General features: G+C 46.3%; 2 protein-coding genes and 1 long non-coding RNA gene across 3 annotated transcripts; 1 reads left to right on the top strand and 2 right to left on the bottom strand.

Moving 5' to 3' along the window:
• Positions 1-588: 588 nt before the first annotated feature.
• Positions 589-15,640, bottom strand: LOC115457763. Its single transcript, XR_003939995.1, has 3 exons — positions 14,411-15,640; positions 9,595-9,601; positions 589-601 (listed from the first exon to the last, which is right to left on the bottom strand). It is a non-coding gene; the product is annotated as an uncharacterized LOC115457763 (long non-coding RNA).
• Positions 6,122-14,269, top strand: PIP4P1 (phosphatidylinositol-4,5-bisphosphate 4-phosphatase 1). Its single transcript, XM_030187340.1, has 7 exons — positions 6,122-6,390; positions 7,320-7,510; positions 8,522-8,628; positions 8,761-8,866; positions 11,739-11,791; positions 12,222-12,312; positions 13,519-14,269. Exons 1-7 carry the CDS (start codon positions 6,225-6,227, stop codon positions 13,657-13,659), a joined length of 855 nt encoding a protein of 284 aa, XP_030043200.1. The 5' UTR covers positions 6,122-6,224; the 3' UTR covers positions 13,660-14,269.
• Positions 15,641-18,235: 2,595 nt separating the features above from the next.
• OSGEP (O-sialoglycoprotein endopeptidase) lies at positions 18,236-26,862 on the bottom strand. Its single transcript, XM_030187323.1, has 11 exons — positions 26,677-26,862; positions 25,836-25,955; positions 23,841-24,016; positions 23,655-23,750; positions 23,494-23,543; positions 23,221-23,299; positions 22,985-23,050; positions 21,174-21,264; positions 20,639-20,714; positions 20,014-20,112; positions 18,236-18,286 (listed from the first exon to the last, which is right to left on the bottom strand). The coding sequence occupies exons 1-11, from the start codon at positions 26,789-26,791 to the stop codon at positions 18,247-18,249; spliced, it is 1,008 nt and encodes a 335-aa protein (XP_030043183.1). The 5' UTR covers positions 26,792-26,862; the 3' UTR covers positions 18,236-18,246.
• Positions 26,863-26,865: the final 3 nt, after the last annotated feature.

Below are 26,865 nucleotides of genomic sequence, written 5' to 3'. Positions count from 1 at the left end.
AACTCTGGAAGTTATCTTCTCAGAAAGGACATTTCAGACAACAGAGAAACAAGGCGAGAATAGAAAAATAGATAAACAGGGCAACTGAAAATAACCAGGAGAGGCGGAGCTGTTACACAGCCAGTGCTGAACCTTCAGACTTTAGGAAAAGGGCTCAATTTTGGCACTCCGACATAATAGCCTTTACAAAATAGCCCCGACAAAACAACCTTGTAACAAAATAGCCCTTGACAAATCAACCCCTAACAACATACATAGTAACATAGTAGATGACGGCAGAAAAAGACCTGCACGGTCCATCCAGTCTGCCCAAGAAGATAAATTCCTATGTGCTACTTTTTTATTTGTACTGTCCTCTTCAGGGCACAGACCGTATAAGTCTGGCCAGCCCTATCCCCGCCTCCCAACCACCAGCCCCGCTCACAACCACCAGCTCTGGCACAGACCGTATAAGTCTGCCCAGCACTATCCCTGCCTCCCAACTACCAGTCCCGCCTCCCACCACCAGCTCTGGCACAGACCGTACAAGTCTGCCCAGCACTAGCCCCGCCTCCCAACCACCAGCTCTACCACCCATTCTAGGCTAAGCTTCTGAGGATCCCTTCCTTCTGAACAGAATTCCTTTATGTTTATCCCACGCATTTTTGAATTCCGTTACCATTTTCATCTCCACCACCTCCCGCGGGAGGGCATTCCAAGCATCCACCACTCTCTCCGTGAAAAAATACTTCCTGACATCTTTCCTGAGTCTGCCCCCCTTCAATCTCATTTCATGCCCTCTCGTTCTACCGCCTTCCCATCTCCGGAAAAGGTTTGTTTGCGGATTAATACTTTTCAAAAATAGCCCCTAGACAAAATAGCCCCCTAGAAAAAAATAACACATCACAAAAAAAGACGATAAACTAAAAGTGAAATCTTCACTGATAAAGGCTCCTACCATCAATGCATTGTATAAAGCAGATATAAATAAACAAAATTCTATAGCTATGAACTGGTATTCATGATCTGCTCTGCTGTTCATCCACATGCAAATTTAAGAAAAAAAACCCCAATATTGTCATCATTTTCATAGTCTTACCAACCTTACGCTGTTTGGCAAGGTAAGATTAATAGGAATAAAAATGCAGTGACATGTTCTGGGCAGCCTGACCAGGCCGTTTTGTCGGGGGAGAATTTGTCAAGGGCTGTATTGTGGGCAGGCCGTTTTGACAGTGGCTGTTTTGTCAGGGGCTCTTATGTCAGGAGCTTTTTCTGTCGGGACTATTTTGTTGGGGGCCATTTTGACCGGGTACCATGGAGGCACAATGCTGCTTCCTAAGTGGCTAAGGTCCTGGTTTATTTTGTCTAGTTTTGGATGTTACCAGAGACACGATATCCTTATATTGTTCCGTGGGTGGGCTTCCTAACGGGGAGCATCCTTCTAGAGCCCAGCCGATAGTTGTTGCCACGAGACTATCTCAAAAGCTTGGCTTCATTTAATTGACTGAAAAAGTACGGGCTACATATAGAGGATTCCTGGAAACAAGAGACTGGTGATGAAGCACTGGGTCACCTGCACAGGGCAGTAATTCAGTCCACAGCTGCAGCGGTATGACCACATTGGGCACTGAAGAAAAACTGGGGTAACGCTCACGGAGCAGCGGCTAAAATCATAAACTGCAGTGACAGAAAGGTCAAGACTCACTCATTAGGAGTGTTATCGCTTCCGTGTGAAAGCTCTCGCACGTTCTTTCAGGCCCTTCTCTCACTCTCACCAGTGCACTGATCCTGATCATGTAGAACACAAAAGAATTATTAAACTAGCTCAAACCCAAGGTTCTTCAAGCTCAGCATCTTGTTCCAGCCAGGTCACACGTACCTGGCATGATCCCAAAACTACACAGAGCAAGAAAAGCCAGGTGCCTCGATCAGAAAGAAGAAATCTGAGCACACCTTCTTGCTTGTGGTGACTTAACTGGCTCACTTCCCTCAGAGAAAGTCAGCCCTGAGTGCTGAGAAGCACGTTTCAAAGGTGCACAGTGAGGAGGGAGCTTCAAGCAGTAGAAGAAATAGTCCTGAGTGTCTGTCTCCTATTATATCCTTGTGCAACTTTCCCTCCCTGTCTTTATCTGTGTCTGCATCTCTGTATCTCTTCCTCTCTGTCTAGGTCTGTACCAGACTGAGGGGTGTATCTCTGAGATGTGCTATTTTAGTACTGGTTCCATTTTATGCAATGAGACCTATTATTATTATTTTATTATTTATTGCATTTGTATCCCACATTTTCCCACCTATTTGCGGGCTCAGTGTGGCTTACAATACATTGTGAATGATGGAAATACAATGTGTTACTGTACGATTATGGGTTACATTATAAGGAGTTATGGGAAGACAAAGTCAAGTCAAAAAACAACATTTAGAGCGTATAAACAGTGGAATGTCACAATGGGGAAAGGATAGTACTTATACCTGGAGTTAATAGCAAAATAACAAGTCTTATTGGTAGCCAATGTCAGTAACTCCCCCACCCCCTTTTTTTGTGATGCAATGCACACCAATAAGGTATAAGTAGGGATTTTGCACAGAATTCCCCAATCATAAGGCCTGAAATCCCTTCCTGCCCTTTCCCTCCTCAGGCTCCAGCCTCCCCAGTTCTATCTCTCACTCCAACTTCAGTTCTCTCTCCATCTAACTGCTAGCAAGACCCCGAATTCTGCTCCCAAAGTCTTCTTCCACATGCAATACACCCACCTCTCATTCTTCCTTTTCCCAAGGCACACACCCCTACCTCTCATAGTAACATAGTAGATGACGGCAGAAAGAGACCTGCACGGTCCATCCAGTCTGCCCAACAAGATAAACTCTCATTCTTTCTCCTCCTCTCCACAGCTATACTATCTCTCCCCCACCTTTCCCCATTGCAGACTCTCAAGTAAAGACCTGCATGAGAACAGTGTTCGTGGGAATCTCATGGAGTCTGTGGGAATCCCACAGGAATCTTCTCTGGGGCTGTGGGGTTCCCGCAGGGATGGAAGCAATTCTTGTGGGGTTCCCATGGAAGTGTAAACTGCACCTGCACCAGCCTCTCACCTACCAAATACCCAGTTCTTTGAGTTCCGCCTCCTTCTCCCTACTTCAACAGTGCAGATGTGGAAAGTCTACCATTGTCCCTCTCTGCTCCCGAGCAGAGATGAGTCTTACATGTACGCACCAGAGTGTTCAAAGTTCCAACTTCCATTCCTTCCTTGCCTGCTGTGCTGCGGTTTGAACCCAGAGACTCAGAGAGTTGACCAGAATTTTTATTAGGCACTCAGTGGTGTTCCTTGGTCGGCTGCCACCCGGGGTGGATCACCACTGCGCACCCCCACGGATGCAGTGTCGTCGTCCCCCTCCAGTGCAGTGTTGTCATCCTCCCGGTGCAGCGTCATCCCCACCCCCAAGCGTATCATCTCCAAACTCCCCCTCCTGCATTGATCTTACCTCCTGGGGTGCTGGAAGCAGCTGTGTAGTTGTCGGGTCCACTGGTTTCTTGCTCCCTCTGCCCCAGAACAGGAAGTAACATCAGAGGCCCCCAGGGATGGACGGCCCCCACCATCCCGCCCTCGGTACGCCATTGTAGTATTATTAAATTCTTGCAGGGATGGGTGGGGATGGATTAAATTCATGCGGATATGGGTGGGGACAGGTAAGATTCCAGAGGGAACAGGCTGGATTCCAACGGGACGGGTTAGAATTCTGTCCCCATGCAACTCTCTACTCTGAAGCTTGATTTCCCCTCACACCAGTGATACAGTTTCAGCTTGTTGACAGCCCTATAAAACACGTTAAATTTCCCAATGCCGCAATCCACCGCAGGCAGTGATTTGAATCTGATACAGTTCTGATGGGCCCACCCACCATGATGGCGTTCTATATGGGTCACACCACTCATCCAATCACACAGATGGGAGGTAGCATTTAGCAGCAACATGAGGAGGAGATGTTCCAGATATGCTGCATGATTGGTGATCCGCGTCCTTATGTCGAAATTCACCTGGTACAGTGCAGTCCAGCCATTGCTGTGGCTGTTATTGCTGCGACCTGCCTTACACCTCCCTTAACCATTGTCACTGGAGTGTAGAGGCAGTGGGGGCGACTGCAGTAGCAATGACGGTGAATGCAGTGAGCAACTGGTTGCCATGCTAACCTATTTATTTGCAGGAGATACTTGCCCCCTTCCCCTTTCTCCAACCATTTCTCTTGGCTGGGCAGTTGATGGACTGATAAGAGACAGATAAGCTGAAGGGGACAGGCCCCATATTTTCTTGCTGGGCAAGTTGAGGGAGACACTGAGCTCGGGGAGGATTCAGGGGGCTTTGAGAATAAGCTGTTAGTGGAGGGCTTTGAGCTGGCAGCCAATCTCCTGTAACCAGGTCAGCATTTAGTTATCTGGTAAATGTATAATGTTTAACTTAGATGTTCTCAAATCAAACATGCATACAGCGACACCTTCTGTTTAGGAATGTTGCTGAGCAACCACATATAAACTGAAGGTAATTTTACAAACCTTTTTTGAGTGTAAAATGCTTTTTATAAAATTGGGTCAAGCTTAAAAGTATGTGCAATGCATGTAGGTGAGCACTTGTAGAGTTGGCATGCTTTGGGAAGGGGTTTGGGTGGTGTCTTAATTTATGAACATGGTTCATAAAGTATACATACTTTATGCACTAAAGTTTTGATTGACATAATTCAGACTGGCTTTGGCTGAGAACGTGCAATTGATGTACTTGACTTATGTTTCTACATATGTTGAAAAGAGTGTTTTAGTGTATGATTAAACTTCACAGCATATTTAAAAAACATTGGGCATATTTCTGTGCTTGTTTTTGAACTGATATTGCTTGTTTTGTATGCAAAATGTGCTTGTATTTTCATGACTACCTGGCAACACTGAACATGAACTAAATAAGATAAACTAAGATCTAGGAGACATTGGGGGGGGGGGGGGGGGGGGGGTTGGTATTGGGATACGAAAGGAGTTTTGTGTCTGCTTTTACCCAGACTGGATGAAGCTCTACTGGGCATTTACGTAACATGGATATTGAGCACCCTAGGTGAACCACTGAACCTTCAGCCTTACTCCCCTCCCAACTGTCAGCCCCAAAGCAGCCCCTCCAAGACATCATGCTATATATATATATATATATATATATATATGTATCACATACACACCGCATCTCAAGAAAGATATAGTAGAATTGGAAAATGTATATTCTCTTCTTATTTCCAGTATCCATGATGTTTTGTATGCCACATTGCGCCTGTAAAGAGGTGGGAAAATGTGGGATACAAATGCAATAAATAAATAAAAGGTGCAGCGAAGGGCGACTAAAATGATAGCGGGGACGGGACGACTTCCCTATGAAGAAAGACTAAGGAGGCTAGGGCATTTCAGCTTGGAGAAGAGATGGCTGAGGGGAGATATGATAGAGGTATATAAAATAATGAGTGGAGTGGAACAGGGGTCGTGGACAGGATGCTGGGCTCGATGGACCCTTGGTCTTTTTCCCAGTGTGGCATTACTTATGTACTAAATAATGACAGCAATTTCCGAAAGTTGTTTACCCAGTTAAGGGGGTCTTTTCGAGCTAAGGTTTAGTAAAAGACCCCCTAAATGTCCCATTTGAAAATTTTCCAGCCTTCATTCCAGTATTCATTGATGGTTCTTTGAATTTGTGTGGCTGTCAGGATCTATTGGTCTGACTTGCTTTGCTACTTCTCAGAAGCTACTGCCCTGGGCAACTGCCTTTTCTTGCTTAATGGTCCAAGCTGGCTTTTAGATTACAAGTCCCAATATACAACCAAGACAAAAAAATAACAAAAAGTATCTGCAAAATTCAATACAATTTATTACAAACAACAACAACAACAAAAAAAAGCATATTCCTCCCTACCCTGTCACCTGATAAAAGTATTTCTTTTTTATTATTATTATTTTGCAACAGACACTTTACTTCCCCATCAGGTGAAGATATGCCCCGCCCTCCTCCACTAGCCAATCAGAATCACGTCTCCTCCTAGCCAATCACAACGTACGGCTTTTCCGGCAGGTGCCGGGGTACCACGCCTCGACCCAGTTCCGTGTCACATGAACAGGGCGACCGGCTTTTTCACCAATCACCGTTGATTTCATCAGAGGGGGCGGGGCGAGGGGGACAAACCGCAGGCGCAGTGAGCTAGAAACAGGGCCGACGGCGGCGGCGGCCATGGCGAACGGAGAGCGCTCGCCGCTGCTGTCGGATCTCGCCGGGGGCGGCGGCTGCGGCTGTGACGCGGCGGCACCGAACACGTCAGGCTCCGGCCTGCTGCCGCCACCGCCCCTGCCTTCCTCTGGCGCTCCCGTGGGGCTGGGAACCGCGATCCCAGGGCAGGGTGAGTGGCGCCGTGACGTCAGCAACGCGCATTATTCATAAGGTGGACGCCCTCTTAGCTGTCGAGCCTATGCTAATAAGGGGGCGGGCCTCGAACCCCGACTGCCACAGCCAATCCAAGGGCAGCTGGTGACAATGGGAGCAGGCGAGGCGACCAATCAGGGCGTGAGGGCGGAGGCGTGGCATGCAACGATGATATTTAGCACAATATCTTTTTTATCACATATGTTTTGTTATTACACGTAAAGTGATAATGTTTCAATACATAATAATTACGTTGTAAGGTATTGCTTTACATTATAGTTTACAAATGGGCCATTTTTAGGGCCCTGCTTCCATCCCCAGTAATCAGAATTTTCTTTTGGGAGAGGCAATGAATGAAGGTAAAGTGAATTTGGGGAGTGGATGATGGAAAGGTGGATCTGGGAGTGGGGAGGGGGTCAAGAAGCTGCAGGGAGGAGCATGGACTTGGGGATAAGGCGAGGCTTCTTAACCCACTCTTCTGGATACACCCAGCCAGTCAGGTTTTCAGAACAGCCACAATAAATAAGCATGAGGAAAATTTGCATGCAGCACTGCCTCAGAACCATTGGGCTAAGGTGATTAGGAAATTATTATTAGCATTTGTATAGCGCTACCAGACGCATGCAGCGCAGAACACCTGATACAAAGAGACAGTCCCTGCTCAAAAGAGCTTACATGCTGCTTTTTTTTGTTTGGTGGGCAGGAAGGGGGAAGCAATGCTAGAAAAAAAAAAAAAAAAAAGACGGACATGGGGTGTAAATTGGGGGAAATCAAATGTATTGTTTTGGTAACAGCGGAAGGGTTCTGTTAGGGAAGCAGCCTGTTTTTCAATTGTGTGACTTTACATCTATCTGGCTTCCACCTTGTGGCATAAAAGGGCCACTCTGTCTTTTTTTTTTTTATCAGGGTTCCCTCTGTTCCCAGATGGCCCGCCTTCAGTGCTGCCAGGAGAGGACCCGCCTCTCTACTCGCCCATGGCCAGTCCAGACAGTGGCAGCACCCCAATGATTACATGCCGTGTCTGCCAGTCTCTCATCAACGTGGAGGGGAAGATGCACCAGCACGTGGTGAAGTGTGGAGTGTGCAACGAGGCCACAGTGAGCAGCCCTCTAAAACATGGACATCACATGCAGGGACTCCCTTCAACTGCCATCATGGAGACATCATGCAGAGGTGCCCCATTAACCCTTGTGACAGAGATGTCACATATAGGGGCACCCCTCCGGCTGTAATTTGAGAGAGGTCACCCAGGAGTTGTGTGGCATCTCCTCTACTGAGAGAAACAGCACAGTTAATCCCTCGCCTTGCTTTCATCAAGTACGCGTTTTCCCCAGCCTCTGCCCCTGCTCTTTAAGTGTGGTATCTGACTCATTATTCCATGATCATGATCCAAAGCTGAGCATGGGCCTTGGGTTTCATACTCCCTTTTCCCTTCTGTGTATAGGGATTATCCTAGGGCTCCCTGCCCTAGTTGGGAGAACCCCCTAGTTAAGCCCTGTACATAAGTAATGCCATACTGGGAAAAGACCAAAGGCCCATCGAGCCCAGCATCCTGGCCCCGACAGCGGCCAATCCAGGTCAAAGGCACCTGGCCAGCTTCCCAAACGTACAAACATTTTATACAAGTTATTCCCGAAATTGTGGATTTTTCCCAAGTCCATTTAGTAGCGGTCTATGGACTTGTCCTTTAGGAAACCGTCCAACCCCTTTTGAAACTCTGCCAAGCTAACCGCCTTCACCACGTTCTCTGGCAACGAATTCCAGAGTTTAATTACGCGTTGGGTGAAGAAATATTTTTTCCTATTTGTTTTAGATGTACTACACTGTAGTTTCATCCTAGTATTTTTGGAAAGCTTGAACAGACGCTTCACATCCACCTGTTCCACTCATTATTTTATATACCTCTATCATGTCTCCCCTCAGCCGTCTCTTCTCCAAGCTGAAAAGCCCTAGCCTCCTTAGTCTTTCTTGCCTGTCAATGTGATTTCCTAAGTAGTTTAACCCAGGAACCCCCAAATTGGGTTAGGGGGCACAGCAATCCTGGATTATAAGGTGCAGGGAAATGGCGTTTAGCTTCTGTTGATACCTCACTTTTCTCTCCCCTGCAGCCTATCAAGAACGCTCCCCCAGGTAAAAAATATGTGCGCTGTCCATGCAACTGCCTGCTGATCTGTAAAGTGACATCTCAAAGGATAGCCTGCCCACGGCCTTACTGGTGAGTGACTGGGAGCTGACTACATCCACCGTGGTCAGATGATTAGCAAAGGGGTGTAGGGGCTGTGGAAGCAGACAGTAGAGTCATGCACAGTACGTGGGATTCTAATCATTACCTTTCTCTCTCCCACAGTAAACGAATCATTAATCTGGGGCCCGTGCAAGCCAGCCCGCAGAGAACCGAGCCACAGCCATATGGAGTCAGAGTCATCTGTGGACACTGCACAAACACCTTCCTGGTATGTGCTTGGACAGGTCACTAAATGTCTCTTTGCTGCCTTCAATGGAATTTGAAACGTTAAGCAAGGTCTTTAGTCAAGTACTCTTGCATTGTAGCGGGGGCCATCCAGAAAGCATGGATAGGAACCCTAGAGGGACAAGTCACAAAGGGCCAGATTCACTAAATGGCAGCCACATTTGTGCACCGTTAAGGTCTGCGCTAAGCGCAAATTCTGTAAAGGTCGCTTAGAGCCAATTTCACACCTAACTCTGTGCCAGATTTACACCTGATGAAAACCAATCATAATCCCAGTGCCTAACGGGTGCAGAAATGGCGCTATTCTATAACACTGCATGCCCCGCCCATGGCCACACCTAATAAAACATAGGCACATGTTATAGAATAGCACGACTGAGATGTGTGCATAACTCCGAATGTGTATGGATTATTCCTTGTTAATGGTTCATCAGTTACTTTGCGCATCCATCTCCACTGCACGCCTAAATTTTGGTGTGCAAATTAGCGTGACCTCTATAGAAGCTAGGGGTAAGTAACTCTTGCTGCCTTCTAAATAGTCCCTGCTTCCAATGGAACTTAAAAACTTCATCGATGTCTTTAATCACTTAATCTTGCATTCTAGCAGAGGCCCCCACCCCAGCAGTCATGGATAGGGACCCTTGAGAGATGGTCAGTTCTAGTGGTTAGTGCAGTGGACTTTGATCCTAGGGAACTGAGTTCAATTCCCACTGCAGCTCTTTGTGACTCTGGGCAAGTCACTTAACCCTCCATTGCCCCAGGTACAAAATAAGTACCTGAATATATGTAAACCATAGTTGCAAAAGCCTCAGAAAGGCGGTATATCAAGTCCCATTTCCCTTTTTAGAAGAAGCTGCAGCTATGACTTTTCATTCAGGATTTAAAAAAGAAAAATAAGATGATACCTTTTTTTTATTGGACAAGCTTTTAGATGAGTACCTTATTCTGCTTAATTATATAGAGCATTTAAAGGAACATCCTATATAATGTGAAGACGAGCTCACTGGCCTCTGGCTCCGGAGCAGGACTCCAGCCGGTCTCTTCCCAGTATCCTGAACCCCTTTTCAACTCAGGGTGAGCTCCAGGGAATATGCAGATTAGGTGCAAATTACTCAAGTCCAATACAGCATATTTATCAATCAGCTCTTTATTCCAGCCCCCTGGGGCACACTTCTGCCAGCTTAAAACAGTATCACAAACTTAAAACACTTTCACAGATCTTCCCACTGAGCCTCACACCCATAGACACCTGGGCTCAGTGCTAACAGCCTTCTGTCCTCCAGCCTCTGGCTGCTAGTTCCTTGGTCTTCTTACACAGTTCTATAAACAACAGATTAACACAACAGTCTCTCTAGAGCCCAGCCAGTACCTTCAGGGAATCCTGTTTCCTCAGCTGCCAGCTCTCCAGTTCCTTTCTCTTCTTCTCCTCCTCCTTTCCAAACTAGCTTCTACACCCCTTTAGGCTCTTCCCCCTAATTCCAGGCAGGACCCAGCCCATAACAACCTTCACCTGTTTCCAACCCAGGACTCTCCCAGGTCCTAGCGCCCTCCAACTGGACCTTCCCCTACTGGCTCCCTCTAGTGACTCATCCTAAGTATAAGCATTTCCCCCTATTCCTATGGGAACAGCACCACCTAGTGGCCTACCCAGGATAGGACAGCCCCTTATTCTTCACAATAATAATACTGACCTCCAAGGTTCTATGAGCCTGGCTGCCTGTATCCGTAACTTTGGGCTCCGAAGCCCCAGCTGACATCACTGGACGCATTACGCCGAAAACTCAGGGGACGTGATCAAGTTGAAATCTGTTTGTGTGCGTGCATCAGACGCACGAGCACAAACTGATTCAAACTTGATAACATCATTCGTCCACACCACGCGGCCGAGGAGATTTCGGCTGGTGGGGGTTGGGGTCCCCTGCCAGCACAGGCACACGACGGTGGTGGTTTGGCGGCGGGAAGGGGGCTCGAGAGGGTCGCAACAGGGGGGTCCAGGGGTCAGGCACTCCAAGGGGGGGGGGGGGCTCTGTAAATCAGAGGCAGGGAGGTGGGCTCTGCAAATCGGAGGGAGGGAGGCAGGGAGGTGGGGTCTGGAACTCGGAGAGTGGGAGGGAGGGGTCTGGAATTCAGAGGGAGGGGGGTCTGGGATTGGAGTCTGGAATTCGGAGGAGGGGAGGGGAATGCACCACCTGTACAAAAACTAAAAAATAAAAAAAAAAAGGGGGGGGGGACTACCCTGGAACTCGGAGGGAGGGGGGACACTGGAACTGGGTGGGAGGGAGGGACCCCAGGCACACACTCGCAAATTCACTCTCTCTCTCTCACACACACTCTACTCTCTCAAACATACACACTCCGAGGAAAACCTTGCTAGCGCCCATTTCATTTGTGCCTGAAACGGGCCTTTTCTACTAGTTGCTAAATATTTTGGTAGAAAGAATCATCTATATCTTTCTGCTCTTTTCCTATATGGACATATAGTGATACAAAATATTAGTATTTTGAAGTTTGTATAGGGATTGATATCATTAAGAGAGTACTTGCTTTTGGTATGATTTCCCAAGTTGAAAATATTGATAAAAGGAGTGAGAAGAACCAGTAATTCTCTCAGTATCTTTTTGGGTTTTCACCAAAATAACATGGAGAATCATATCAGTTTCCTTGATGTTTTCAAAACCATCTTAGACAGTTGTGTTTCTAACCTGAAAATTCTAGAAGTTAAAAGATTAAAAGTCTGCAGACCAAACCCTGCATTTTGCCAGTTTGGGGGGGGGAGGGTGGTCATGGGAAAGGTGTTCAGCTCTCTGTGTTTTTCACTTTATTTCTCATGTCTTTCCTCTCCAACGCCTGCATAGTGGACAGAGTTCACGGCCCGAACCCTCGCCCGCTGTCCTCACTGTAGGAAGGTGTAAGTGACACTTTGTGGCATGCATGGTGGAGGGGATCTTTCTCGTGTTAGGTGCTGTTCCTTCTGTGAGGGAGGCCTGGCAGCCTAGCATGTGGGGGAGGGGGGAACTCTTTCTGAGAAGTGTTTGGGAGCGATGGGTTGCAATCCCAACCCCTGCACTTCAGACTGGGGACTGCTGCAGAAGTTAGATGTTGGTTCCCCTTCTGGCTTGAGCTGGAAGTGGTGCAGCGGTTGAAGACTTGGGTTCCATTCTTGGATCTGGTTCTTGCTCCTTCGACTGGGGCGGAGTGGGGGAGGGTACAGCTGTACTGTGTTTTTCCATGGTAGATTATAGCTCTGACATCCAGTTTGATGCAAGAGCCCTGTAGACAGCAGAACCAGACCCATAAGAGAAAAATTCCTGATTAGCTGTTTTCCTTGTGGCTTTCAGTTCCTCTATTGGACGGCGATATCCGCGGACAAAGTGCCTCTGTTACTTTTTATTAGGATTATTCTGTGCAATTGCCGCGGCTGGTCTGGCAGTAAGTATTCAAGTGTCTTTTCCCTTAACCCCTGCTGGTCTGCACCCTTTCCCCTTTCTACAGCACAGAGAACCAGAGCAAGCAGGAGGGTATTCAGGACATGCTCTGTTTCCCACTGCAGTGACCATTAATGGGAGAAGGTGCTGCATTTTGGTTAACAAGCACCATAAATATTAAAGGGGTGGGGGAGGAGGGAGCGAGTTCTGTCCTCCAGGGCTGCTTTGTAGTTAGACTGAAGCTCGGTGCTTCCAGCAGTAGCAGATATCATGTGCTCTGGGGTAATTTAGCTGTGCGCTGGATATTAGGCAGCACTGTGTGTGTGTGTGGGGGGGTGTTGTAGGTGGGATAGATAGAGTGTTATTGTTTTTCTTAACACAGTGATGGTTGTGGGAATGTTGTGAGGGCTAGAATGGGCCGACAGTGGCTCCACAGGAGACTGGCTGTGGGTTATATTGCACCCGTCAGTCAGTTAAGCATGTGATGCTCACGTTGTTACTCAATGCCTCATCCCTATGCTCCGAGCCATGTTGTGTTTGAGTGATGTCCTGCCCATGGTATGTTACTGCTATTGCCATAACAGGAAAAAGTAGAGGCTGAACAAAGGCGAATCCAACACTGGAGATGTTATGAAGAAATACTTTATCGATGCAGCTAAAGAGGGACCCGACACGGCCCGTGTTGCGGCGAATCACACCGCCTACATCAGGGCTCAAATAAATAATTTGTCCAAAAGAACTTATATTCAACTCTGCGTATATCAAATCGAGGAGCAGTGATCCATTCGAGCAGACCCCCAGAGTTTGCAAGCGGTGGTTTATTTGCGCATGTCCTTTGATCATTTCGAATGGATCACAGCTCCTTGATTTGATATACGCAGAGTTGAATATAAGTTCTTTAGGACAAATTATTTATTTGAGCCCTGATGTAGGCGGTGTGATTCGCCGCAACACGGGCCGTGTCGGGTCCCTCTATAGCTGCATCGATAAAGTATTTCTTCATAACATCTCCAGTGTTGGATTCGCCTTTGTTCAGCCTCTACTTTTTCCTGCTGGCGTAGAGGTATTCCCTCTGTGTTCTTTGACTACTGGTATTTGTCGTGTCATTTCTTAGTGATGCGCATCGTATCCTGCGACAGTCACTGCATGTTCTGATACCTTAAGTCTGCTTTTGGTTGCATGTAACAAGCTGATGTTGCTTCTGTTATAGGTCGGCACATGGAAACATGCAAACAGATATGGTGGCATCTATGCTTCATGGGCAGTGGTCATCCTGGTGGCCGTCGCCGCGATGAGCCGCGCTGTTTACTGGGCATGCATGAGGGTCAGTCAACCGCTCCGGGGCTTCTGAGTGCACCCTTCTTCTTGGCACACTGCAGTGAGGAACAAGGCGGAAACTCAGCACTTTTCAAATCCAGAGCATCTCCTGAGCCCACACATCCTGCACTGCGTCGTAGTGAGGAACAAGGCCCTAGCTAGAGCATCTCCTGAGCCCATTCCTCAGGGCGTACGAGACTCTCAGAATCACAGGCCGCTCTCCCCCGCCCCTTCAGTTCTTCCCCTGAGCCTACCTCTCCTCCAGCAAGGAATGAGCAAGAGAACCTCGGCATCCTGTTCCCCTCCAGAGCTTCTCATGAACCTGTTTCTCAAGGAGGAATGAGAAAATCTCAGTCGTCTCTTGGCCAGAGCTTCTCCTGAACTCCATACCTGCGCCAGCGTCCCAGTAAAAAAATAAGGACAATGTGATAATCAAAGCCCTCTGATCCCATTCCTCCTCCACCATCCTACAGTGAGGTGGGAGCAAGAGAACCTCAAAAGCACAGCACCCTACAGTCTCCCTGGAGCCCCCAGTAGCCTTCGCTGCAACCCACCTTTCAGTGAGAAAGGAGAGGCAGAACCACAGCTTCCCTGCACACCCCCCCCCCCCCCCCCCGTCAGAACCCAGCCCTTGGTGATTAACAGACAAAATCACAGCCAATTCCATCCACTACCCCAAACCCACTGCCTGCCTACAGCATGAAACAGAAGAATCAGAGCGTATCATGAGTTCAGTTTCTCCTACCTGTCCTGCGCCCCACTCTGGGAAAGGAAGGAAGAAAGACGGGGTGGACTTGGGATTTTATGTGGCTGAATATTTATTGTTTACAGAGGAAGCTGGATGTTTTAGGGCATTGATCGCTGGCTGAATGTGGAAGAGGGCAGGATCTAGCCCCTCTTAGTAAGGTGTGTAAGAAATAAGGTATTTCAGATATAACTTAAACCCTCCGCAATGGATTTTGCTCTGTAGGATGGCTTAATGCTGCTGCTGCCCTCTAGAGGCAGTGAAAGGTTTACCAGTCCATCCTGTTCACTGTTTTTAAATAAGGTGATGTTTGTTTAGAGAATCCCCAGAAAACAAACAAAAAATAAAATAAAATAACCCACATGCAAGAAAGAAACAGCCAGGCCTCTGGCTTGATCTCTAAATCCAGAATGAGAATGCATAATAATCGGTTATTTTTCTGGCATGCCGGAGCCACCTTCCCCCTCACTTGGAGGTCCTGAGAGAGAACCAGCAAGAAATTTGGGTTCGTAAACCAGGGCGTCCTAACAGATAAAGACTGGCTGCACTCAGGCACGAGGTAGTGCGGGACGCTGTGATAAAAACACAGCAGTAAGAACTTAAAATCAAAAGTCCTTTCTTTCCTCTGGCCCCTTGTTGACAGTGGAATCTCTGAGCTGTGACTGTATTTTGGAATCAGCCCCGTCAGCTGTGATGTTTTACTGCTGGTGTTGGAGTAGACTTGGGACATAGAATCAGATCGTCCCCATGCATTCAGAGAAAAAGACATATTAAAAAAAAAAAAAAACCCTTGTTTTTAACTGAGTCCTGGAGCTACGGTGGCTAATGTGACTCCCTCAGGAACAGAGAGAGTAGGAGGCAGGTCCCAGAAGCAGCAACGATAGAAAAGGTTCTTAAACTCATATCGCAAGACTTCTGAAATATAGTCCAGTGCAACGGCAGGGTGGCAGCTGTGAGCAAGTGAAATGGTACAGGCTGTGAGCCCATGATTAAATTAATCACTAATTCTCTCTCTATATAAAAGGCAACCCCAACGTTCTGAAGCCTCCACAGAAGTTGAGGCGCCCGAGATATCCGGTGTGCCCTGGAGTGTCTGCACCGCCCTCGCGTCAAAATGTCGAGGGCGGAGCTATAACACTCGGAGGGCCGAAACACGAGGCGAACACGAACCCCGAACAACGCAAATAGCTCGGAGGGAGGGTCTGCACCGCCCTCGCGTCAAAACGTCATGACGTCGAGGGCGGAGCTATAACACTCGGAGGGCCAAAACGCGAGGCGAACGCCAACCCCCAACAAGGCAAGTAGCTCGGAAGGAGGGGGCCCCTTGCCAGCGCCCATTTCATTGCGCTCAGAAACGGGCATTTTTTTCTAGTTTTAAATAAATGTGAACGGACACAAGTGGGATCCCGGTCCCAAAAGTAAGACTTAGGAGGTTGTGTGGATGCAACCGTTATGCTTTATATAATTGATCAGTAAGCAGCAGAGACTGATAAAATGGAAGAGGAATTGTAAAACCCCAGATCAATGCCCAGCAGCCCTCGACACTAATGTAACCGGGGTTTTAAAAGTTTGAATTTGCTTATACCAGTGGGAGATATCTCAGTCCACTCTTCGGAATGAGCAGCAGGATGAGAAGACTGTTTTTATATTAGCAGCTTTGCCTCCCCTCCCCCCCCCCCCAAAAAAAAACCCCAAAAAACATCCGCAGCTACAGCTCATTAGCACTGGAAGTGGCCCCACTTTTTGCACCAGTCAGAGGCTGTCCGAAGTTCCTGGCAGACTAAATGAACAGCTTTGGCTGCGGTATCATGGCTGCCATTAGGCAGAAAAAAAGCGTCTTTCCTATCCTAGCTTGATGGGCAGGACCACAGGATATAAGTCTTTTGCACAGCAGCCATCAGGGATCCCAGTGACTGAGGAAGGTGGTTAGGGTCCTTCCCTCTCGCTGTAAACCTGGACCTTATCTCCCCCCCCCCCCCCCTCGATTTCAGACCGTTTTCACCTCGGATTCTTTCTAGAAGGCAGTTAAGAAGTGTTTCCCCGCTTCTGCCCCTTTTGAAAGCAGCAGTCGTACTGGCCGGTTACTCGGGCAGATCCTCTCTTGGGCTTTTCTGCCGTTGCACTGCCCCAGATTGGCAGCCATTACATACCTGTATTCCCAGCAGCAACCGCCAGTCAGTCCCTGGGTCCAGCCCCATCTTGCAGCCACTGAACCCATTTCCATTTGGCTTCCAGACCTCCTCCCCGTAGCCTAACTGCACAATCTAACCAAATCAATTAACTTAAAATGGATCAAAGCGCTTGCCCTGTATATAAGAGCTGTGTATTCAACCAATCAAGAACTGACATGTAAATATTCTTTTGCTTCTCTGGCCTGTATAAGAATGCAGAGAAATAGTTGATTATTTTATTTTGGAGCAACAAGTTTTGTTTTTTTTTTAAACTTTTTTGTGATTATATGATTTTCCTGTTAATTTGGATGTATATTTGCTGATATATTTTTAATCCCTCCATGTGTGTAAGGTAGCCGTGATACAGCTGCAAATAAATTTAATTGTAAAAGAAGCAGCATTGGTGGCCTTTTTCCCCCATTTGCTAAACTCTTCTTCCCCCCCCCCCCCCCCCCCCAAGACTCTCATTTAAAGGTTTGGGTCAGAGCAATCCCCTGTGAGATTTTGGGATCAGGAACTGAATGTTTCCAAGTGTAAAACCGACAGCAATACTCAAAATATGTTTGTTTCATGACGCCAAATCAACTGCAGAAACCAGATCAGGTGTTAATGGATATCTTCTTTTCCTTTTCAAGTTAATACACTTCATTGTAAGAGTTGGGAAGCTCTAGGTGAGCTTTTCTCCCTGTCCTGAATTTTGAGTAATTCAAAGGAGTGTGCTGCTCCCCCCCCCCCCCCCCACCCCAACACAGGTACAGCATGAGCACAGCACACATCCACTAAAAAGAACAGATTTCCAGCAGAGCCTCAGAAGGGTATCACACTGATGACATATTGACTACCAAATATACTCCCTCCCCGGGCCAGTACCTCTCTTTCTCCCTCCCTTCCACCGCACAGGTTCAGCATCTCAATGCCCACGCCCCTCACTGTGTACCTTTAAAAGTGTCTTCTATAGAGCCGTAGAAGTGCAGTGACCCTCCTAGGCTGCCTGGAGCCCTCTCTCTGATTCAACTTCGAGTTGCTGCAGGGGTGAGATGCTGAACCCACAGGCTGGCAAGGAAGAGATGCAGGATTGTACTGCCGACGGGGTTGAGGGGGGGGGGGGGGTGAACAAGCGTATGAATTCTCTGGCTTTAGCAATGAATTTAAAGCTCTCTGTATGTCAAAGATTATGAATGTCATCAACATATACAGTCTAAAATGAAGCAACCCCGAAAGCAGGGGATGGGGGGGGGGGGGGGGGGGAAGGAAAAAGAATCTGAACAGCAAGACAACCCTTAGAGAATGCAATACAATGTGTTTTTTAATTAGTATTCAGACTCTATACATAGCCACTGCTTTTTACCCGCGACTGATGTTGGCTCCAGTTCTAGGTCATTAAATTCAGCTCTACGAGCTACGCGTCTCTCTTCCATAGGAAAAGCTCAGATCTGGCACACAGACATCTAAATATTGTGAGGCTGGCATAGTATTCATCGCAGAGAAAACACACAAAGTCGGAGAGCAGATCTCCAGAGGATAAGTAGCGATCAAAAATAGTTATTGGAGCACCATCAGTAAAAAGTCTCGACACGGAGCCATGTTTCGGCGTGGAAATGACTGCTTCAGGAGTCATACAATCTGCGCGCGTACATACATACAGTAAAAACATGTTTTCTTTGCGATTTTAAATGTAGGGTTGGTTCTTTTGCTTTGTGTAGTATTAATCGCGCCAGGTCACTTCCACTTCATCTGTTCGATATCTGGTGTGGGGGGAGAAGAGATAAGTAGAGAGCCACTAATTCTATAATGCTTCAAAACTGCAAAATTATATAAACATAGAAAATGACAGCAGATGCAGGAGTTGAGGAGTGGCCTAGTGGTTAGGGTGGTGGACTTTGGTCCTGGGGAACTGAGGGACTGAGTTTGATTCCCACTTCAGGCACAGGCAGCTCCTTGTGACTCTGGGCAAGTCACTTAACCCTCCATTGCCCCATGTAAGCCGCATTGAGCCTGCCATGAGTGGGAAAGCGCAGGGTACAAATGTAACAAAAATAAAATAGATACTATTGGAGATTCTGCATGGAATGTTGCTACTATTGGAGATTCTGCATGGAATGTTGCTACTATTGGAGATTCTACATGGAATGTAGCTACTATTGGAGATTCTACATGGAATATTGGAGATTCTACATGGAATGTTGCTATTCCACTAGCAACATTCCATGTAGAAGGCTGCGCAGGCTTCTGTTTCTGTGAGTCTGACGTCCTGCACGTACGTGCAGGACATCAGACTCACAGAAGCAGAAGCCTGCGCGGCCACATTGGTGATCTGCAAGGGCCGACTTCTAGTGGAATAGCAACATTCCATGTAGAATCTCAAATAGTAGCAACAGTGGAGGAGTGGCCTAGTGGTTAGGGTGGTGGACTTTGGTCCTGGGGAACTGAGGAACTGAGTTCGATTCCCACTTCAGGCACAGGCAGCTCCTTGTGACTCTGGGCAAGTCACTTAACCCTCCATTGCCCCACGTAAGCCGCATTGAGCCTGCCATGAGTGGGAAAGCGCAGGGTACAAATGTAACAAAAATAAAATAGATACTATTGGAGGTTCTACATGGAATGTTGCTACTATTGGAGATTCTGCATGGAATGTTGCTACTATTGGAGATTCTACATGGAATCTTGCTACTATTGGAGATTCTACATGGAATGTTGCTACTATTGGAGATTCTACATGGAATATTGGAGATTCTACATGGAATGTTGCTACTATTGGAGATTCTACATGGAATGTTGCTACTATTGGAGATTCTACATGGAATGTTGCTGCTATTGAGAGATTCTACATGGAATGTTGCTATTCCACTAGCAACATTCCATGTAGAAGGCTGCGCAGGCTTCTGTTTCTGTGAGTCTGACGTCCTGCACGTCAGACTCACAGAAGCAGAAGCCTGCACGGCCACATTGATGATCTGCAAGTGCCGACTTTTAGTGGAATAGCAACATTCCATGTAGAATCTCAAATAGTAGCAACAGTGGAGGAGTGGCCTAGTGGTTAGGGTGGTGGACTTTGGTCCTGGGGAACTGAGTTCAATTTCCACTGCAGACACAGGCAGCTCTTTGTGACTCTGGGCAAATCACTTAACCCTCCATTGCCCCATGTAAGCCGCACTGAGCCTGCCATGAGTGGGAAAGCGCAGAATACAAATGTAACAAAAAAAAAAAAAAAAAAATGCAGCCACATGGCCTATCCAGTCTGCCCATCCATACCATCTCCCTTAGAGAACCCAGGTGCTTTTCCCATTCATGCATATGTCCCAGCCGGTCCACTTGAAGTCAGATCCCAGACATGATTAAAACCTACACATGCCTTGCTTTCCTCCCTTAAAATACATTTCTGCCATTGTACTTTTGATTTTTCTGCATGCGACTGCCCCTACCCTGCTTTTTTCGATAGAGGTGGAGGTGTGATTTTGTAGAACGCAGTTACCTCTGTGTAATCCAGGACTGTTCCAGTGGCGTTGTCTGCCCTGACCGGAACATTTCCCAGCCAGCCTGCGCAATCATTGCACCATTGTCAATACAGAACCTGGGGGGATGGAAGCAAAAAGTGAGATTTAGTTATTTATTTGTTGCATTTGTAGCCCACATTTTCCCACCTTTTTGCAGGCTCAATGTGGCTTACAGATTTAACATTAGAGCCAACTTAGAACTCCTTGCAAGTGATGTTTTTCACTTCAAAGCGGCACATCTTGACAAGATATCACACAGCAAACAGGGACAGTCTCCGTTAGACTTCTGAGCGGTCGACTAGGGGCCTAAATACCTGGCAGGGGATTGTGCATCCCACACATCTTGTGTTTTGATGTAAACCATACTGAGGCTAGTGGGCTTCTAATACCACCATTCCGAGACTATTAGTGTCTTAACTCTCATCTCAGATGCTCAACTTGTGCCTTCAGACTTGAAAGAGAAAGACTGTAGCAAACCAGATACTCATTACGGCTCTGCTGTAACCATGTGACAAAACTGAGCATCCGAGTTTGGAATTCATGCAGGTCTTTCAATCGACATCATCGTTTGTCAAGCTCGGCCTTCCTCCACCCCTGCGGTACCTCTCATCCGTGGCAAAGAGCCGGGCCCCTCTCTCCTTGCACATGATCGCCATCATCTCCTGCAGTCGCACGTTACCTGGAGGAGGTACAGAGGCGGGTGAGCTCCTGAACTCTTCTAACCAGGATGCCAGCTCCCAATACTATTCTCTCTCAAAGTTAGGGAACAAGTTTTCCAAAACACGTGAAGGGATTCTGCAGATGCCTGGAGTCATCTGCTTATGCATTCTAATTTTGCAGTAATTTACATGAAAAGAGTGACTTGATTAGGCTGAGTAGATAATATACACAAGCAGCACTGTGAAAGGATTCCTTTCATCACTGCAAGAGATACAAAAGAAGTCCTAGCTTACCAGGCTAAAAAGCTAGTTTAGGTTAGAATTTTAAAAGCAAGTGGATGTGACCATAAAAAGACACCTTAAAAAAGGCCTGGCATTTTCAAAAAGAGAGAGAGAGAGAGCATGACCCTGATAGCAGTCAAGGTTAGAACCACTGAATTGTATGGATGGGTATTTAACTGAAAGTCAGACGTACGTACATCCTACCCCTCCGACGATCAGCACCTCCTGGGAGCCGCAGTGTGCCATTGCTCGCTCTGTAATTTCCACCAGCATGGAGAAAAGCGTCTCCTGGGAAAAGAGAAAAACAAAATAGAGGTACGTGAGTAAAAGAATGCATCGTGTACAAAGGAAAACAAACAAAATCTCCTGTGTTAGCCACAGTCTCAACAGCTCCAGGTGAAGCCACGTTACAAGGTACAGCCATTTCCACCTCACTGCATGCTGGGAGTCACAATCAGTTTCATTCAACTTTATTGTGTTCAAGGAGAAGTACAAACTCATCCTACAAGCATGACAAACTACAAGATATAACGCATGAGACAAAAGTAGCAGAACAAGGAAAGAAGATGACAAAAAAACATAAGAAAAGCCATACTGGGTCAGAGCAATGGTCCATCTAACTCAGTATTCTGCTTCCAACAGTGGCCAATTCAGGTCATAAGTATCTGGAAGAAACCCAAACAGTATCAACACTCCATGCTATCAATCCCAGGGCAAGCAGTGGCTTTCCCCACCTCCATCCAAACCTTTTTTAAACCCAGATACGCTAACCGTCGTTACCATATCATCTGGCAATGAGTTCCAGAGGTTAATTATTCTTTCACTGAAAAACTATTTCCTCCTATTTGTTTTAAAGGTAGTTCCGTGTAATTCAGTTGAGTGTCCCCTGGTCTTTGTACTTTTTTCTACACCAACCAAGATTTTGTAGACCTCAACCATATCCCTCCCTCAGCCATCTCTTTTCCAAGCTGAAGAACCCTAACCTCTTTAGCATTTCTTCATATAAGAGGAATTCCATCCCCTTTTGGTTGCTTTTCCTTGAACCTTTTCTAATTTCACTATGTCTTTTTTGAGATACGGCAACCAGAAATGAACACAATACTCAAGGTGAGGTTGCACCACAGAGCGATAGAGGCATTATAAAATCCCTTTCCTAATAATTCCTAGCATCCTGTTTGCTTTTTTGGCTACCGCTGCACACTGGGCAGCAGATTTCAGCCTATCAGCTACAATGAAACTTTTTCTTGGGTCCTGACTCCTAAGGTGGTCCCTAGCACCAGGTAACTATGATTCGGATTTGTCCTCAAATTTCATCTGCCATTTGGATGACCATTCTTCCAGTTTCCTAAGGTCTTCCTGCAATTTTTCACAGCCTGCATGCGTTTTGACAACTTTGAATACTTTTGTGTTGTCTGTAAATTTAATCACCTCACTTCTATTTATAAATGATCTGGAAATCGGAACGTGAAATAGCACCGGTCCCAGTACAGATCCCTGTGGCACTCCACTATCCACCCTCCTCCATTGAGAAAAAATGGCCATTTAACCCTACCCTCTGTTTTCTGTCCAATAACCAGTTCCTAATCTACAGAAGGACATTATCCCATGAGTTTTTAATTTTCTCAGGAATCTCTCATGAGGAACTTTGTCAAAAACTTCCTGAAAATCCAGACACACTACATCAACCGTCTGTCCGGTTTATTCACGCCTTCAAAAAGATGAAGCAAATTGGTGAGGCAAGTCTTCCCTTGGCTGAACCCATGCTGACTGTGTCTTATTAAACCATGTTTGTCTCTGTGTTCCGTAATTGTATTCTTTATTAATAATTTCCACTATTTGTCCTGATACACACAAGGCAGTCCTGCAAACTGACACAGCCTAGCCCTGGTAGCTTGCAACTAACAATCTACAATGAAGACTGCCTTATTTTGAGGTGCCTTGTTTTGCAGAGAAGGCACCAGAGAAGGAAAAGACCCCCTGTTTCCCCCCCATCCCCACAGGTGATCACCTGGAGTGAAAAGCAGAGATCTTCAGGAGTGCAATTCCCTGACAGCAGCATCTTATGGGCAGCTTCCTGTGGGAGAGAGAGACAGAATCTGGTGGGAGCAGTCCTCTCAGCCCAAGGCATGTGACTGACAGGAAGGAGCACATTCCGTTCACATGCAGGATCAAACTAAAACCTCTTCAATATCAGAGACTCGGTAAGGACATACTTAAGATACAGATGCAGTGTACATGCATTACCTCAATGTATGAAAGGATCCCAGAGAAGGAGGCATCCATTCCTTTAACGGTGTAGGGCAATTCCACAAATTTCTTTCCTCTGGGAGAGGAAAGAAAGTGTAAGGTGCAATCACAGAATCCCACCCACCCCTGTATTGCATAGTAAGCAACAGACACAGAGACAGACACCAAATTCAACACATTGTATGACAATGTCCAACTTCCTGTGTTTTGTATGTAAACATAAATCCAGATTCCCTTCCCTCTCTTTCACCTCTGGGGTCAATCACTCACTTTTTGGCCATCTGCTCGATGTTGTAGCCTGGACTGGGGTCATTTGAGATCTACAGTGACCAACGAGAATTAAGGACGACTGTTAGTGTCAGCCTGAGATACAAGTGCGACAAAATGACTCAACTAGCAGACACACAGGTGAGAAGCTGTTTCACACTTACCTTCAGCACACGGGCAAAGCGGTCCAGACAGTTCCCCACAGCAATGTCTATGGTCTCCCCGAATATCTGGTACCTGTGCTCGGAGTATGCAATAACCTGCAGAAGCAGAGCAGCAGGACTGGTGACAGCGGCTAGCAGACCACAGCACAACTCCCTCATTCCTTGTCCTGGATCTAGGCCTCATACCTGGGTGTTCCCGCCACTCACATACAAGACTGTGGGGTTCTGGGCTCCTGTGATCAGCCGTCCCATCTCAATGTGGCCAATGCAGTGATTCACCCCCAGGAGGGGTTTCTTCCACAGCTGGGCTACTGTACGGGCCACAATGGCTACAGTCAGCAGAGGAGCTCCCATGCCTGGGCCTATGTTGGATTTGAGTCAGCCAGCCAGAGAAAAGAGCAAAAGAAACAGAGACAGTAAGACAAGGTCTGCAAGGCAGAACGTGAGAAAGAAATGTGGCAATAAGGGACCATCTGTCCCCTGTGTGGAGATGATTGATCGGCAATCTTCTGCCTTGCTGGACAAATGTCAACACTCCAAATAGAAAATAATATGCTCTCCTATACTACAACTTGCAATGGAAATGGTTATTTGCTGTGACTCTGCACAGCATTAACTATAATTACCATTGAGATCATCCATCACATGTCCCCTTGATTCAACTATGAAAATTTTAGGAGTCACAATTGACCAATTCCTCACTCTAGATAACCAAATTTCCAAAGTGGTCTCAAGTGTCTTCAATTCATTATGGAAATTGAGAAGACTAAGACCATTCTTCACAAAATCAGTCTTCCGTACCCTAGAGTCCTAACAAAATTTGATTATTGCAACTTTATTTACACAGGACTTAAAAGGGATCTTCTACTACTACTAACATTAAAAAAAACTACAAACCACTCGAAACACTGCCGCACGTCTTATATTCAGACTACCACGCATTGCCAAAGCAATGTACGATTGGCATTGGCTGCCAATAAAAGATAGAATATCATTCAAGCTAGGTACCTTCATTCACAAAATGTTGTATGGTTTGGCCCCAACATACATGAACAACCTCACTGAATCACCTTCAAGTAATACCTCAAAATCATCTAGAGAATATCTCATCCTACATTTCTCGAAATGTAAGAAAGCAACCTACAAAAAAATCCATACTGCTAATTTTTCATATCAAGGCACTAAAATTTGGAACTCCTTACCTAAAACCATTAAACGCACCGATGATTATTTGTTATTCCAAAGTCTACTGAAAACTCACTTCTTCAGTTTAGCCTTTAAGGAAATAAGCACTCTTCTCAAATAAACTCACGGCATTAATTTTTACCTCATCCCACCTCCCACTACTGTCTATCCCAGCTAATCCTTTCCCTTTTCCTCTATATTTCAATTATCTAGCTTAAATCACTAAGTAAATTACATCTGCTCCTAACTCAAATTTTACTGGTCTAACATTATATGATGTATTTTACTTTCTGTTAATATATTTTGAACATGTTCACACTTTTCTAATTGTTATATAAGCCACATTGAACTGAGTTTTACTCGGATAATGTGGGATATAAATGTCATAAAATAACTTCAGTGTTTCTTGAGTCATTCCTGGAACGTATCCTTGCTGGCTGTTTTTCAGGATATCCGCAATGAAACACACGAGATAGTTTTGCACAGGCCTCGGTCTTCACTCCCAGGCCTCGAGGGCACCCCCAAGTTTCCATGCCAAATAAATGTACATGAGAGAACTGCATAAAATAAGAGTTGGTTGGCGCATACATCATTTTCCCATTGTTACACTCTATTTCCCTAATGATATTTTGACTTTGTCTTCCTATAACCCTCACAATGTAACCCATAACTGAATTGTAACAAAATGTATTTCCATCATTCACTATGTATTGTAAGCCACACTGAGCCCGCAAATAGGTGGGAAAATGTGGGATACAAATGCAATAAATAAATAAATAAATAAATAAATTCTCTCATATGCATATTCATTAGGGATATCCTGGAAACCTAAAAACCAGGGCTTATGCCAGAGCGGACTAGAGAGACACGGGAATAGATATTAAGCTCCATAGGGCAGGGACTGGCTCCTGTGTGTACCCGTAGGATGCTACAGAAATATCAGTATTGGTGTTTTGAGGCGGCGGATAAGCTGCAGCTCCCCCAGGCCTCAGGTACCTTTTGTGTAGGCAACGCAGTCGATATCTTGAGGGGTGATCTGAGCTTCCTGTAGTGCCTCCTGTAGCACATCCAGCACACAGGCACGGTGGTGACGGGCTGTGTCACTGGGCTGAAAACCTGTAGGGGATGAAGAGAGTAGGGTTGTCAGCTGGCTCCACATTCACCCAACAGGATTTATCTCAGTGCGTGCAGGGACTTGAAAGTGCTCTAGACAACTATTCCTCCAAACTATCTGATACGTTAATTGCTGTAGGCTTAATTCTCACTTTTGGTGGCATTCTGTCTTACAGATCCACAAATTTGAGCTATCTTTAGCCCTCGAAGCTTGAAATTCCTTATATGTTGATAAAGTGTGGCTGCCTTTAACAACCTATCTTTCTTTAAACAAGAGTTCTTCATAGTACTGGAGTGTAAATTGCAGGTTTTGCTTTGAATGCATTCACAAATTGCTTTCCCCCCACCCTCCACCCTCCTCTTCCTCCCTCTGTTACCTGTCCGCTGATATTCTTTGGTGTGATTACCTGATTATTTCTTGTAATTTGTATTTCCTACCGCTGATATTATGCAAAATGTAACAAATTGTATTTCCAATATTTAACTCGTATTGTAAGCCACGCTGAACCCGCAAAAAGGTGGGAAAATGTGGGATACAAATGCAATAAATAAAAATAAATATTAAAATGTAATAAAAAATTTCTAAAAATGAGAATCCCAGTTTGGAAATTACAACTACAAGTCCCTGCATGCACTGGGGTAAAACCCGGACTGGACATATCCTGTTGGGTGACTATGGAGCCAATTGGCAACTAGACAGCAGGGGGGGGGAGGGGGTGCCCACCTTGTCCTGGGGGGGTGATGTAGGTCCGGCGGGGGTTGGCCAGGACAGTTCCGTCCCGCATGATACCGACCCCAATCTTGTTAGCGCTGCCCTCGAATCCAATAACGACGGTCATGACGGCGAAAAGCGGGGCAAAAAAAAAAAAAATCCCGATTTCAAGCTCCACCAGGCCGCTTCCGGCCCACGCGC

The sequence above is a fragment of the Microcaecilia unicolor genome, chromosome 14 (assembly GCF_901765095.1).
Source record: "Microcaecilia unicolor chromosome 14, aMicUni1.1, whole genome shotgun sequence".
Lineage (NCBI taxonomy): Eukaryota > Metazoa > Chordata > Amphibia > Gymnophiona > Siphonopidae > Microcaecilia > Microcaecilia unicolor.
This window is presented reverse-complemented; position numbering and strand designations above follow the sequence as displayed.

Bases quoted from the DNA above. Each gene is read 5' to 3' on its own strand.
- PIP4P1 (XM_030187340.1), top strand. From the start codon at position 6,225: ATGGCGAACGGAGAGCGCTCGCCGCTGCTGTCGGATCTCGCCGGGGGC. The intron at 8,867-11,738 runs GTATGTGCTTGG...ACGCCTGCATAG, and splicing joins ACTGCACAAACACCTTCCTG to TGGACAGAGTTCACGGCCCG. The intron at 11,792-12,221 runs GTAAGTGACACT...TGTGGCTTTCAG, and splicing joins TGTCCTCACTGTAGGAAGGT to TTCCTCTATTGGACGGCGAT.
- OSGEP (XM_030187323.1), bottom strand. From the start codon at position 26,791: ATGACCGTCGTTATTGGATTCGAGGGCAGCGCTAACAAGATTGGGGTC. The intron at 23,544-23,654 runs GTAAGTGTGAAA...TGGTCACTGTAG, and splicing joins GCTTTGCCCGTGTGCTGAAG to ATCTCAAATGACCCCAGTCC. The intron at 21,265-22,984 runs GTGATCACCTGT...CTCTTTTCCCAG, and splicing joins ATCTCTGCTTTTCACTCCAG to GAGACGCTTTTCTCCATGCT.